This window comes from Lynx canadensis, chromosome A2, assembly GCF_007474595.2.
Source record: "Lynx canadensis isolate LIC74 chromosome A2, mLynCan4.pri.v2, whole genome shotgun sequence".
Taxonomy (NCBI): domain Eukaryota; kingdom Metazoa; phylum Chordata; class Mammalia; order Carnivora; family Felidae; genus Lynx; species Lynx canadensis.
The window spans coordinates 119041403-119057293 of record NC_044304.2 but is presented as its reverse complement, the minus strand read 5'-3'; the positions used below and the strand labels follow the sequence as shown (position 1 = coordinate 119057293).

Here is a 15891-nt window from a genome sequence, read left to right as displayed (position 1 = left end):
TTAGTGATACACAAAAGGGACTTAGTCCTAACCTTGTACCCTACTAGGGTAGGGGTTCTGATGGTTCTGAGATAACACTGGGGAGATAAACATTAAATAAGCTGTTAAAATAGGAAACAGAAATTCTCACAAATACAGTTTTAAGTAACATAAAACTACAGTGTCACCAGCAAGAAAATCAGGAGTAACTCAGGGAGACCAGAAGCAGAAACAAACTGTCCTACTTCTTTTTTTTTTTTTTAACGTTTTTATTTTTGAGACAGGGAGAGACAGAGCATGAACAGGGAAGGGTCAGAGGGAGGGAGACAAAGAATCTGAAACAGGCTCCAGGCTCTGAGCTGTCAGCACAGAGCCCGACGCGGGGCTCGAACTCACGGACCGCGAGATCATGACCTGAGCCGAAGCCGGCCGCTTAACCGACTGAGCCACCCAGGTGCCCCCAAACTGTCCTACTTCTATTGCACCCTGACAGGGCAGGGTACTTACTGACAATAAAATTGCTGATTCCAGTACATTTCTTTCACCAAATGTTTTTATAAGCAAAAGCTATAAATTATGTTTGCCCCATTAATTTATTAATTCAACTAATACTTAACTTCAAGTATCAGGCACTGTACTAGGAGCTACAAATGGTGAATAAAATGGACAATTCCTATCTTCATGTATCTTACAATTAAGCAGAGGCAGAAATAAACATTACAAATTATGTTAAATGCTACGAAATAAAAGTAAAGGTCCCAGGTGTGAATTCAATAAAGGTATGTACTTCAGAGTGGGAGGTCAAAGAAGGCCTCACTGAGGAAGAGTCAGTTAATCTGGGACTTGAAGGATGAATCAAGAAAAGAATATTTAAATATTTAGAGGGAAGCAATATGAATTCTGGAATATAGTTGAAAAAAAATCACTGGGGAAGAAGGAAGGTAATTATGGTTGCATAGATAAGACAGCCATAAAATAACAATTACTGATGTTGGGTGAGGAGTACAACAGTTCATTCTATTATTCTCTCTATTCTCATATAAACTTTTTTTTTTTTTTAATTTATTTTTGAGAAAGTGAGAAAGTGCAAGTGGGGGAGGGAGGGAGAGAGAATGAATAAGAATCCCAAGCAGGCTCCATACTGTCAGTGTGGAGCTCAATGCAGGGCTCGAATCCATGAACCATGAGATCATGACCTGAGCCGAAACTGGATGCTTAATCGACTGAGCCACCCAGGCACCCCTAAACTCTTTTTTTTAAAAAAGTTTACTTATTTATCCTGAGAGAGAAAGTGTGAGTGGGGGAGGAACAGAGAGAGAGAGGAAAGAGCCAGGACCCCAAGCAGGATCCACACTCTCAGCACGAAGCCCAATGCGGGGCTTGAACTCGCAAACCAAACCATGAGATCATGACCGGAGCTGAAGCTGGATGCTTAACTGACTGAGCCACCCAAGGGCCCCTCTTAGGTTTAAACTTAAAAAAGTCTAACAAAATAATAAGGAATTGTAGGCAAGAATATTCCCGACAAAGGACATGAATGCGGGCCCTGAGAAAACAAGGCAATTGGTGAATTGTACAGACTGAGTGACTAGAACAGTTCTCAAAGTGTGGTGCCCAGAACAGCAGCACCAGGAACTTAGAAACACAAATCTCAAGCCCCACTACAAACCTACTGAATTAGAAACTTTGGGAATGGAACCCAGGAATCTAGGGTTTAACAGGCACTACGGGGGATTCTGACACAAGCTCAAGTTTGAGAACTACTGAGAGAGACTCTGCAATGGAGGATAGTGAAACAGGACATTGTGGCTTAAGAGGGGAAGAGAGAGAAATGGAGGCCAGTCATACAAAATATCACATGTTAAGGTTTAATCTTAAGTGCACAACAGGCCCATTAAGGAGCTTTAAGCAAGGAAGTGATCAGCTTTACATTTTTAAAGGTTACCCTGTGTTTTGAGTAACCTTTCACCTGAGTCAAGAGTACAGGAGAGGAGTGACCGCATGGAAGATGGCAGCAGAGGAAGTGTGTCTGTCCCTTGGACTAATAACCACCAAGGAACTGAATCCTGACATCACCTGAGTGGGACTGGAAACAAATCTAGTCCATGAGACGACTGAGCCCTCTGACAACCTAACTGCAGGCTTGTAAGAGGTCTAAAACCAGAGGACGCAGTTAAGTCACACCCGAACTCCTCACTCACAGAAGCTGTGAAATAACAAATGCTTTGAGCCATTAAGTTTGGGGAAAATTTGTTAGTGCAGTATATTACAGTTACAATGCTATTTTATGTGATTTCAGCCATTTATATCATAATAAAACATACAAGCAGTTATAATCATTCAGGACTATATCCTATATAAAACTTCAAACACATTTTATTTTATTTATTTTAATTTTTTTTAACGTTTATTCATTTTTGAGAGACAGAGAGAGACGGCATGAACGGGGAAGGGGCAGAGAGAGGGAGATACAGAATCTGAAACAGGCTCCAGGCTCTGAGCTCTCAGCACAGAGCCCGATGTGGGGTTCAAACTTACGGACCGTTGAGATCACGACCTGAGCTGAAGTCGGATGCTTAACCAACTGAGCCACCCAGGTGCCCCTCAAACACATTTTAATGTAGAAATATTAATTGTAAGGTAGGTAATATAACCATTATATAAATTCTAAACAATTTTATATATGTATCATATATATAAATATTTCATATAAAAATGTCTTTTTATACTTGTAAAATATATAAAGTATCTTGACTGCTTCTCTCTGGCATTAGCAAATATCTCTAAGCACAATACACACTTAGAGCTGGGTTTCTTATTCACAATACTGAAAGTAAATCCGTATCTCAAAGTTGTCTGAAGCATTTGTAATATATATACATCTCTTCCCAACTTCTTGTCAGCTCTGATTACAGCATCACTGATTTTTTATCTTACAGAAAGAGAGTGAGCAGGGGGAGGAGTAGAGGGAGAGGTGGGGGAGGGAGGGAGAGGGGGGGAGAGAGGGAGGGGGAGGGGGAGGGGGGGGGGGGGGGAGGGGGGGGGAAAGGGAAGAAGAGAGAGAGAGACGGAGAGGGAGAGAGAGACGGAGAGGGAGAGAGAGACGGAGAGGGAGAGAGAGACGGAGAGGGAGAGAGAGACGGAGAGGGAGAGAGAGACGGAGAGGGAGAGAGAGACGGAGAAGGAGAGAGAGACGGAGAAGGAGAGAGAGACGGAGAGGGAGAGAGAGGGGGGAGAAAGGGAGGGGGGGTGGAGGGAGAGGGGAGAGAGAACGAACCCCAGGCAGACTCCACACTCAGTAAGGAGCTGGACCCGGGGCTCAATTCCACAACGCTAGGATCATGACCAGAGCAGAAATCAAGAGTCAGACACTCAACTGACTGAGCCACCCAGGTGCCCCATGATTAGAGCATCATTGTTTTAACTTTGCAATACGCTTGACCAAAACTCATACCAGAAATTAAAAAAAAATCATTTTCTCACTCTTCATTTGTGCTATTGTTTTAATTATCTTTAATTGTTTACTTGTAGCAATCTTTATTTTTTTTTAGAGAAAGCGAGCACTAGCACATGGAAATGGGGGAGGGGCAGAGAGTGGAAGGGAGAGAATCCCAAGCAGGCTCCGTGCTCCCTCCCATAAACAGTGAGATCATGACCTAAGCCCAAATCAGGAGCCAACGCTAAGTCACCCAGGCGTCCCTTTGCAGGAATCTTTATAACCCACTTTTCATTTTGTGTTCCCACACACTAAAAGCAAAGAGGAAGGGGAGAGAGGAGGAAGAAGAAAAAACTATTTCAACATAATACTCTAAAGCGTAAGAGGCAGGAAAAACAACTTCAATCTCAAATTCTTTTTTTTTCCCCCCTAGGTTTATTTATTTTGCAGGAGGAGGAGAGAGAGAGCGCTCTCGAGCAGGGTAAGGGCAGAGAGAGGCCCAAGCAAGCTCCACACTGTCAGCGCAGAGCCCAATGTGGGGCTTGAACTCACAAAACTGTTGAGATCATGACCTGAGTCAAAAAAGAGTTGGATGCTTAACTAACTGAGCCACCAGATGCCCCTCAAATTCTATTCTTACTTAATAGTTTCTGTCTCATAGTAATATTTGTGGATTATTGGGTTTGGCAAATGCATACAAGTGTCGGTATTGTTGGACACCAGAATTCTCACGGTAGACGGGACATACAAATAGGAAATGAGGAAGGAGAAGAACTGTGTGGAGTTGGACCAGAATTCATGATATCTAAAATAACATTTCTTAGTTCTGTCCACTGAAAAGATCTAGAGGCAATGAGCACCAGGAATCATGGACACACCGAGGGACCATATTTTGGTTTCTAAATACCATCTCTAATAATAAGCCAAAAACTCTGTTCTTATTACAAAAAAAAAAAAAAAAAAGGACAATTCCAGGGGTGCCTGGGTGCGTCAGCAGTTAAGTGTCCAACTCTTGATTTCAGCTCAGGTGATCATCTCACAGTTTCGTGGGTTTGAGCCCCATGTCGGGCTCTGCACTGGCAGCATGGAGCCTGCTTGGGATTCTCTCTCTCCCTCTTACTGCCCCTCCCCACTCATGCTATCTCTGTCTCTCTCAAAACAAATTAAATAAACTTTAAAAAAGAACAAACACAACAACGGACAAACCAAAGATGAGTTAAGAAGGGTACACGATGAGATCCTTTTGTAGTTCAAAAGCGTGATGACTGGGTGTTTGTTCCCATTGTTGTATGACATGTGCCTCCCTCAAACCTTGTTACAACCTCCGCAAGGCAGGAGGAAGAAGTGTACAAGATAAGCCAGAATATCTTGCAATGCTGGAAAGATATTAAGTACTCAAAAAAATCAACAACACCCTTTTGATACAGGTGAGTATCAGGAAACCAAAGTGCTTCCACTGACCAAATCTAGAACTGTAGAAACATCAAATTAAGAACAGTAATAAATTCTAGGGGTCCCCGGGGCACCTGGGTAGCTCAGTCGGTTAAGCTTCCGACTTTGGCTCAGGTCATGATCTCGTGGTTTGTGAGTTCAAGTCCCGTGTCGGGTTCTGTGTTGACAGCTTGGAGCCTGGAGCCTGCTTCAGATTCTATGTTTCGCTCTCTCTCTCTCTGCCCCTCCCCTACTCACACTCTGTCTCTCTCTCTCTCAAAAATAAACATTAAAAAAAAAAAAAAATTCTAGGGGTGCCAGGGTGGCTCAGTCCATTAAGCATCCAACTCTTGATTTCAGCTCAGGTCATGATCTCAACTCACGCTGGGCTCCACACTCAGTGTGGAGCCTGCCCGAGGTTGTCTCTCCCTCTTCCTCTGCACACTCACCTCAAAATACACAAATATTTAAAACAAAACCAAAGAGCAACAAATTCCAATCCACTGACTAAAGAGTTCATACTCACGACTGTCAGGAAGATAGACAGATGGACACAGACACCTAAATATAAATTAAAAATATATTCATACACACACACAGATACAAAAATGTACTTGGCCTTTGTCCCTGGTTCCTAGCAAAGATCTCCTAAAACTCTTAGAATTTCCTGAATAGCAACAATGTCTTCTGTCATTCATAGTAAGTCCCTTTAGACTAATATAATTTATGCTAACAAGGTGACTCCTGGGAAGCCCTCAGTTCCACCAGAAGGACCAAGCACGTGACTACAGAGAGTTAGAAATTTTACTAACAGCCCCCCTCTACATTAGGGATAGGAGGGAAGATGGAGACTGAGTTAAATCACCTGACCAATGATTTAATTAACCATGCTATTATATTCAAACCCCAGATTTAAAATTCTTAAACAATTCCAATTGGTGAACACACCAATGTGCTAAGACAGTGCCATGCCTGGAGAGGGTAGGGAAGCTCTGTGACACCCCAAAGGTTCTTCTTCTTCCTTATAGAATGCTAAGGGACAAACAGAAAATGATGGAGTTGAAAAATCAGAAATCAGGGAGCCTGGGTGGCTCAGTTGGCTATGCATCCGACTCTTGATTTTAACTCAGGTCATGATCTCAGAGTTCATGGGATCAAGCCACGTGCTGGGCTCTGTGCGGACAGTACAGAACCTGCTTGGGATTCTCTCTCTCCCTCTGCCCCTCCTCCCACTTACACACACACACACTCTCTCTCTCTCTAAATAAATAAATAAACTTTAAAAACAACAAAAAAAAGATAAGTCAGAATTCTGCAACTGTCACACAGCAACGCCACTCAACTGTAAGATCTGAATGGCCTCCTTATCATGGGTGATTTTGTAGTATCATCATTGGTCATTTGGGAAACTTGATTGGTTCACTGAGTCATGTAGATCTTCCAAATGCTGGCCAATTTAACTGAACACTTTTTAAAAATCAGTCTTAATATTACTGCCCATCTCATCAGAAAAGTGTCTAAGCACTGGGAATTATCAAGCTCACGGTAGCAGATACAAGTTATCCAAAATTCTAGTTTTGGCTTAAAAGCCTGAACTTTATCACTGGCAATAAATACTATCACTTGTTTTTTCCTTAAAGGTCACTTCTTTTCAAGAAAACACCTACCAAATACCTTACCTTTAAAATAACTATATATTTTGTCTACTAGTCATTTTTTTTTTTTTTTATATTTTAGAGTGCACGAGAGCGCATAAGCAGGGGAGAGGGACGAGGTGGGGGGAGAGGGACAAGGAGTGGGCGCGGGGAGAGGGAGAGGGTGGGGATATCTTAAGCAGGCTCCACGCTCAGCATGAAAGCTGATACAGGGCTCATTCCCATGACCCTGGGATCATGACCTGAGCCAAAATCAAGAGTCAGACAACCAACTGAGGCACCCAGGTACCCTTATTAGTTATTCTTTAATACAGAAACGATATGCTAGGAAAAAAGCAGCTAGTTCAGCTCACAACCCAAACAACTGCACAAGTACTTCACTTTAAGATAACCATCATACTTCAGGCAGAAGCACTTTGGGGGTACTTCCCATCTCATCACATAGAATATTAAAAAGACATGCACCCTGAGATCAAGCTTCGATTAAGATTACTATTTTACTGTTTCAGGGCACCTGGGTGGCCGAGTCGGTTGAACATCTGACTTCAGCTCAGGTCATGATCTTGCAGTTCATGAGTTCGAGCCTCGCATCGGGCTCTGTGCTGACAGCTCAGAGCCTGGAGCCTGCTTCGGATTCTGTGTCTCCTGCTCTCTCTACCCTTCCTCTGGTCACACTGTATCTCTCTCTCTCAAAAACAAAGATTAAAAAAACGTTTTGAAAATGAAAGATTATTATTTTACTGTTTCATCATCAGGCTTTTTGGTTTTAACCTTTACTGCAATGGTTAAGATGAACGGTTAACATGTTTTTTGCCACCTTACAAAGCTTTATTATGGCGACTTGACAGAGCCGACTCACACGGACCACGAGCCAAGACACGCCAGCTAAAACACAACTTCAAGTTTAACCCAGGATCCAGAGCAGAGGTGCCAAGTCTGCGGCTAGTGCCATTCCCGTGGGAATGGCCGCGCCACATGGCCTCCCACGCGAGCCCCAGCGCCCTCACACTACAAAGGCGCCCCTGCTGGAGGCTGCAAGGCAGGGAGCCCTCAGAGACCCTCTTGGGACTCAGGGCACAGCGGCTCCTCTCTGGGGTTGCCAAGTCCCAGCAAAGGAGGGGAGGTGGACAACCGACCGACCTCCCTTAGTGCCCAAGTGTGTGTGGTTGGGGGGAGAGGGGAGGGACCAACACGAGCCCATTTTTATTTTGGGGGCAGCAGGGCAGGATCATCATGCGACAATTACCTTTCGTCATGCAACAATTACCAGGTGCGCTTCGAGGACCATCTTTCTAAAGCTCTGCCCGTGCCACAGAAGCAACCCGGCTCTTCACAGCCTGGCTTCCCTCATGACACGTAGCCCTTCCGCTGGACTGGAGAGCTGCCCAACAGCAAGAATGGCAAGCAAATTTTCTCCAGACTTTTGGGTCGCTGGCGGCTGGGAAATCTGTTTTGGCCCCAGGAGAAACCAGCAGCCACTGGCATTGCCCAGATGCTGCTGCGGGGCAGAGATAACAGGCACAGGAAAGGTGGGGTGGCAGGGTCCTCCCACGTATGGTAACTACACTAACGGAGTTTGGTGCAACTGCCTTGATTCAAAAACTAACACACCAGCAGTTTTAACACCACTGCTGTCATACCAGCATGTTTAAATGTAACACGGGGGGGAGGGGGGGGAGGGTGGCAAATAACACTCTAGTATTATGAAAATAGCTTGTAACTTTGTAGACCTCTAAAAGGGGATGGGGCCCCCCAAAAGACCTCAAACAATACTTTGTGAAATGCTGCACTGTAGCATTTTTTACATTATAAATGTACATTCTGTTTCACGGGTAAGTTACACTATAAACCATTAAATAACTTCTAAAATGTTTCCTTCACAAAAGAAAACCAGATAAAGACAGTATCATGTATAACTTTTAAATTTTTTACTCTTTCTAAATTTAAACATCCTAAAATTTCTCTATTATTAAATACAATATATGTAACAAAGAGCAAGCTAAACTTAAACACTTCAGCCTTTTCCTCATAAAGTATTTTAAAAATATTATTTAACTAAAAAGATTCTGCACCTAAGCATACTAAGATCTGCTTCAGTCTTTTCTTTATCCTAACTTTAATTTTTTTTTTTTTTTTTTGACAGAGAAAGAGAGAGCGCGAGCGCGCAGGCATGCAGAAGCAGAGGAGAGGGGCAGAGGGACAGAGAGGATCCTAAGCATGCTCCATGCTCAGCAAGGAGCTCAGCAGGGCTCGAGCCCATGACCCTAGCATCATGACCCAGCCAAAATCAAGAGTCGAACGCTCAACCCACTGAGTCACCCAGGTGCCCTTAATTTAACTTTTTTTTAGCCACCCTCACGTGATTATAAAATGTGTGTCTTCATAAAGCTGTAGTATCATTCACTGTCTCATGAAAGATGTTCAAGTACACCGTTCGATACCTTCTCCCCGGAGAGTTTTTCCAAATGTGTCGTCAGTCCATTTATTTCTTTGTCTTTCTCTGCCAACTGAAGCTGAAAAAAGAAATCATCATTTTTTTCATTATCCACTCTCTCCCTACACATCAAGAGCTAGTTTATACCATTCTATCAAAATACTTACTATTACCATAACCCATGTATTTCCTTGGGTCTTATTCTTTGACATCTCTGGATATTATCCCCCCCCCAAAATTTAAATTTGCGTGTTCTCGAAGTTTCTTCTTTGGCTTCTTCTCTCTATATTCCCCCTGAAAACTTCCTTTTTTCTATGCCTTCAACTATGATCCCCATGGGAAAAATCACAACTATTAACTAATGTGGCACACCTCTTTCTTCCCCAAGGTCCAAATCTTTTTTATAGATACAGTACTTTTCTTTTTTAAGTGTTTATTTACTTTTGAGAGAGAGAGAGACAGAGAGAGAGAGCGAGCAAGCAGGGGAGGGGCAAACAGAAGGGGAGACACAGAATCTGAGCTGTCAACACAGAGCCCAACACAGGGCCCAAAATGGTGAACCACAAGATCATGACTGAGCCGAAGCTGGATGTTTAACCGACTGAGCGACCCAGGTGCCTCTCTTTTTAAGTTTATTGACTTATTTTGGGGCAGGAGGGGGTGGGTGGGGAGGAGAGCGGGAGAGAGAAGGACGGTCACATTCAAGTGGTGGTGGGGAAGCAGAGAGGGAAGGAGAGAGAATCCAAAGCAGACTCTGCACTGTCAGCACAGAGTCCGATGTGGGCTGTGAGATCATGACCTGAGCCAAAATCAAGAGTCGGGCACTTAACTGACTGAACTACCGTAGGCACCCTCAAATCTGTCTTTTCAATTGACGGATGACATGTTTTCATTATTGTCTTTCTGCATTTTGAGGGCAAAGGGTCCCAAACCTACTTTTCTAACTTTTGCTAACAGATATTACCAATCTCAGAGCCCAGTGTGACTGAAGCTAGGAAGCTATGTTACACTTCCTACTCCTCTTCCCAACATCGTCAGTCTAAGTCATTCATTCATTTAACCACCGCCCATTTGCATTATAAGCATTAAGGATACAAACACAAAACTATCCTTCAAATGATTTTTCCCTGAGGATGCCTTTCAAAGATTTCCTTGACAGACTCATGTCCTATTCAAGAGTAAGTGATCAAGGACGGTCCCCAAAGGGGTGGCCTTTATCAAGTAATTCTCTAAGAATATTTCTATCTGATTTTCTCACCTTCAAAAACTCTTTCCACCTATAAATCCCCTCAGTGTTACCAAATTACTTCACAAAGACCCACTATAGTTGGGTCCCTTTCTTTACTCCTAGAAAATTCTTAACAACAAATAGCACTAAAATTCCATTTTAGGCCCCCCAAAACGTGGCTTCAATCTATCAAGTCCAATCTACTCCATTACAGACATTGAAGTCTTATTACTCAAGATTGCTCATAATCTCCAGACTATGCTCTGCACTTTTCACCCCCAAACCTGTATATTAGTGCTTTTCTATCTGCTTAGAATGCCGCTTCTTTCTTTCCCGAGCTCTGCTTCTCCTCCCCTCCAGTTTTCTCTTTCAAGGGTCTGTTTTCTCCATGTTTAACTCCTAAATATTCCCCTGAAAACAGCTCTAAGGTACTTCTTAGACTTATCATTCACGTAGAACTTCATCCCATTTTGCTTTGTCCAACGAGTATCTGTTTAGTGAGTACTATCTCAACAGTACAAAAGAAGTCAAAGGGCATTAAACAAAAAGCCAAGCACCTTTACCAGCAGCATAATCTAGAACATTAATTTTGATGCTCACTTTGATCATTAATGAACTAAAAACATTATTTAACTTCCCATGAATCTGACAGATGATTAGCTGGGTCACGAATATCAAGGAGTTGTGAGTATCACCATGATACCACTAGCAATCTCTAGTAGACTGTAAACTCCTTAAGCATAGATAGCATTGTGCCATACCTGTGTGATCACCCAGATAAAAGCTAACACAGTGCTCTCTCTATATAGTAGGCTTTAATTTTACTAAATGAGTTTTTTTCTAGTCAATATGCAAAGATAAAGTTCACATAAATTCAGTATTCACACTTTATAATAAGGAAAGTTGCCAGTCATTGAAAACAATATCCACAGCGATTCCAGAAACAATAATCTCATTGATTAAAAGTCTGAAAATTTCATTCTGACAATAGATCAAGATCGAAGAAAAGACCACCAGTAAAATTACCTTAGTATATAATGTGCACCTTCTCCAGCCCCCAGGGAGAACCCTAATCTTTGGTGTCTTTAAGAACATTTAAAAATTGTAAGTAGAATTAGCTACACTATAGCGAAGTTAAATCATTCAAAACTTCCTGATCTTTAAGTCACACAAAATATGCAAACTACATGTACATATAGATACCAAAATATGTAAGATTATACTTTATTCCTTAGAATAAAAATATCTTCCTACTTATTAATTAGCTAAACAGCCTGCTATTTTTTTTCTCTAACACTCTTACAAATATAATTTACTATTTAAGCTTGTTTGTTGCCTATTATCACACTGGCAAAAACAATTTTAATTAAGATTGCATCACTGGGGTGCCTGGGTGACTCAGTCAAACATCTGACTCTTGATTTCGGCTCAGGTCGTGATCTCTCAGTTCATGTGATCAAGCCCCAGGTCAGGCTCTGCACTGACAGTTCGGAGCCTGTTTGGAATTCTCTCTCTCCTCTCCCTCTGCCCTCTCTTCTGTGCACACGCTCGCTCGCTCTCAAAATAAACTTAAGAAAAATAATAATAAACATGTGGCCTCCTAATGACATAATTAAAAAAAGATTACATCACTCTGCAGTACTTTTTAGGATCACAGGTAACACATTTTGGTGATTCATTTAATAACACTCATATAAATTTTAAAATTACTAATCATATTATTATATCCCCACAAAAATGTCAAGGCCCTAAAATTATTTTTTTCAATATATTTGAGAGAGATTGAGAGGGAGACAGAGACAGAATGAGAATCCCATGCAGGCCTCACACTGTCAGTGTGGAGCCCAATGCAGGGCTCGAATCCACATACGATGAGATCATGACCTAAGCTGAAACCAAGAGTCAGACACTCAACAAACTGAGCCACCCAGGAGCCCTGAGGCCCTAAAATAATTTTACATACACTCATGTTTGTTTCTAAATGAATAAATAGGGGGGTGCCTGGGTGACTCCGTCAGTTAAGCATCGGCTCAGGTCATGATCTTGCAGTCTGTGGGTTAGAAACCCACGTCGGGCTCTGTGCTGACAGCTCAGACCCTGAAGCCTGCTTTGGATTCTGTGTCTCCCCCTCTTTCTCTGCCCTTCCCCCACTTGCACTCTGTGTCTCTCTCAAAAATAAATAAACATTAAAAAACATATTAATGAACAAATATGATAATGAAATGATCACTTTTCATCTTAGAAATGAAGCAAAATTAAAAGATATCATTTTAATTAGCCATCAAAATGAACAGAATTAAAGCCACAATGGTAATATGTATGGGTATTCATTTTTTCAGTTCATAGTTAATTAACTGTACTCCACTAAACATGTAGTACATTTTTACTTATACACAAAAATACTATCCCAATTATCTATGTTAAAACTGCACATCAGATTGATAAAAATTATAGCTAACACATCTGCAAAAGTACCAGGTGCACCTGCCTCACGTTATACAAATACTTACTTTGTAATTGTCCTCTACTTCAGCTAGTGCTAGTTTTATATTTTCAGCAATCTCCACTTGTTCTTTCCATTTCAGTTCCATTTTTGCAAGTTCATCGGCATATTTATTGCATTTTGTTTTCTCATCCTAAATGAAATTAGAATTACCAAAGACTTTTAAAAACACAGATACAGCCATTGTCTTTATGAACATATTTAGATATGTACTGTTTCATTTTAACACTAACAATAGAAAAACTGAAATAATGTCAGTAGACAATGGGAAAAATCATTTTAAGTCCATACAATGAAATAGTATATATTTAACAGAACAAAGTAGATCCACACATTAACAAGGAACAAGATACATTAATTTAAAATAGCAAGTTGCAAAAACAAAATATACAGTATAATCTTATTTTTGTTTTAAAAGTTAGCACAATCTTATATGACTCTATATCATGTTGTGTAGAAAAATATAAACAAATGAATAAACAATAATAAACAATATAAACAAAATAAACAATATAAACAATATGAATAGCTCTCATCACTTGGAATCAGGATCATGATGGTACCTTTTACCATTTTTACTCTTTATTTCTATAATGCCTAAGATTTCACAATAAGCATATACAACTTTTGCAAAGAGAGGTAAGAAAAAAGAAAAAAGAATCGTATGATTATAATGAAGCTGCTTCCAGATGTAGACAAATAAAACTCTGGGATTTCCTAACCAAGATATTATCTAGGTTGACTTCTTATACAATGCTCTTCTCTACAACCAAGAATATTAAAAGAAAGGAGTTACAAACCATGACAAAAGGGTAAATTGGCAATTTCATTTTGAATGTCTTATATTCAAGGTAAAAGTTTAAAAATATGCTCTAAGCAACTTTTTAGCAATTAATCCTAGATCAACTTACTATCCATTACCATACCTCACACCACACACAAAAATAAACTTAAAATTTTTAACAGGCCTAAATTTAGTGAAACCCAGGACTATAAAACTCATGGAAGAAAAAATCTTTACAAGTTGGATTATAGGTGTGTGCTTCTTAGAGCATAAAAAGCAGAGGGGTGCGTGTGTGGCTCAGTCAGTTGAGCATCTGACTCTTGATTTCAGTTCAGGTCATGATCTCACGGCTCTTGAGTTCAAGCCCCATCAGGCCCTGCACTGACAGCACAGAGTCTACGTGGGATTCTGTCTGCCTCTTTCTGCCCCTTCCCTGCTTGCTATCTCTCAAAATAAATAAACTTAAAAAAAAGAACATAAAAAGCACAAAACATTAAAGAGCAAATTGATAAATCTGTACTTAATCAAAAGTTTTTCTAAAAACACCGTTAAGGAAATGAAAAGGCAAGTTACAGACTGGGAGAAAATATTTCCCAAACATGTTTCAAAAGACTTCTACCCACAATAAAGCTTACAATTCAGTAATAAAATGAACTCAATGTTTAAAACAGCAAAGATCTGAACTCTCCCAATAAAAAGGAAAATGAACTACCAATAAAAGCAACAACATGGATAAATTTCAAAATAATTATGCTGAAAGAGGACAGGAAAAAAAAAAGAGTATATACCATATGACCGCATTTATACAAACTGTATAAAAGGTAGGCTACAGTGGCAGAAAGCAAGCCAACAGTTTCCTGGGGATGGCAATAGAGGGAGGAATGAGTTCCAAATAGAACTGCTCATTTCAGCAGCACGTATACCAAATGGGTACATAAAAACTTTGGCAAGTAATAGAAATGTTATCTTGGCACTATAATATTTTCACAACTGTATGTATGGCAAAACTGATCAAACTGCAGATTTTATACAGCTCAAGGCACCTGGGTGGCTCAGTTGATTAAGTGTCCAACTTCAGCTCAGGTCATGATCTCAGGGTTTGTGGGTTTGAGCCCGCATCGGGCTCTGTGCTAACAGCTCAGAGCCTGGAGCCTGCTTGGGACTCTGTGTTTCCCTCTCTCTCTCTCTCTCTCTCTCTACCCCTCCCCCACTTGAGCTCTGTCTCTCTCAAAAATAAACATTAAAAAACATTTTTTTAAACGAATATAAGCAGTTCACTGGATTTCAACAAATATATGCAGTCTACTGCACCTCAACACAACTTGGAAAAAATATGTACCTTGAGGAAGTTTTTGGCTTAGGAACATTCTATCATCCTTTCGGTAATACTGTATGATGACATTTTAAAAAACAGGCATCCTGAATTGTTTCAGACTTGATGAAAAAAGTTTAGTCCCTCATAAACAACTACTTTAACTCAAGGGTAAAACTATTCTCATCGATCCTTCTACAGAAGAAAGGAACAAAAACTTTCAAAGTTTAAAAGATTAAGTACTATTTAGAAGGCAGTAACAAAATATTTTAATTACTACAGTAACATTGAACTAATGTATGAACATTATTCTATAGTTCTAAATATCTCTTTCCTCTCTACATGCACAGAAAAATACACACACTCACAAAAAATTAAAAAATCACAAACACAAAACGCCTTTGCCTCCCTTCTCCAAATCAGGTATAAATGAGAAGCATTTTCCCTCTGTCCTTGAAATACTCCGGGAGTGAATGCTACCAAGACAGTTGTAAAACTGAAATGTATGAAGAATACAGTTTTAAAATAGTCACAATAGGGGCGCCTGGGTGGCGCAGTCGGTTAAGCGTCCGACTTCAGCCAGGTCACGATCTCGCGGTCCGTGAGTTCGAGCCCCGCGTCGGGCTCTGGGCTGATGGCTCAGAGCCTGGAGCCTGTTTCCGATTCTGTGTCTCCCTCTCTCTCTGCCCCTCCCCCGTTCATGCTCTGTCTCTCTCTGTCCCAAAAATAAATAAACGTTGAAAAAAAAAAATTTTTTAAAATAGTCACAATAAGTAACACCATAAAAGCAATAGCTCATTTGGTTAACATTCTCTTTTCCCACTTTATAATTCTGGTCAATTTAAGATGTGGTAAAATTCTTTGCTATTAATACAGGGAATATAAAAAGAGCACTTCCCTTTATCAAATTCTATCCAGCCTCAATTAATCACTTGCCCATTATCAAGAAAGGACACTAATGATGTTAGGATAATTTTACATACAGGCCTATGTGTGCAGGTACACAAAACAACCCCTCTCATCATCTCAAAAGTGAAACTCAATACCAGTATATGGATACGAAAAAGAAACCCCAAGATTTATAAATAAATATAAATATAAATATAAGTAAGCTAAGCCATTATATCTG

General features: G+C 40.6%; 1 protein-coding gene and 1 non-coding gene across 5 annotated transcripts in view; one reads left to right on the top strand and one right to left on the bottom strand.

Moving 5' to 3' along the window:
- The window catches only part of TAX1BP1 (Tax1 binding protein 1), a 92161-nt gene that overhangs the window by 21817 nt on the left and 54453 nt on the right, over positions 1-15891 (bottom strand). For 2 of the 4 annotated variants that reach the window (XM_030308151.2, XM_030308152.2), the window contains exons 13-14: positions 12674-12799; positions 8943-9014 (exon numbers count right to left, since the gene is read on the bottom strand). In XM_030308151.2, coding sequence (XP_030164011.1) covers positions 8943-9014; positions 12674-12799 — 198 coding nt within the window. The remainder of the gene's footprint in view (positions 1-8942; positions 9015-12673; positions 12800-15891) is intronic. The other 2 variants (XM_030308153.2, XM_030308154.2) reach the window with 1 other exon arrangement.
- LOC115509534 lies at positions 4653-4760 on the top strand. Its single transcript, XR_003967419.1, has one exon. It is a non-coding gene; the product is annotated as a small nucleolar RNA U13 (small nucleolar RNA).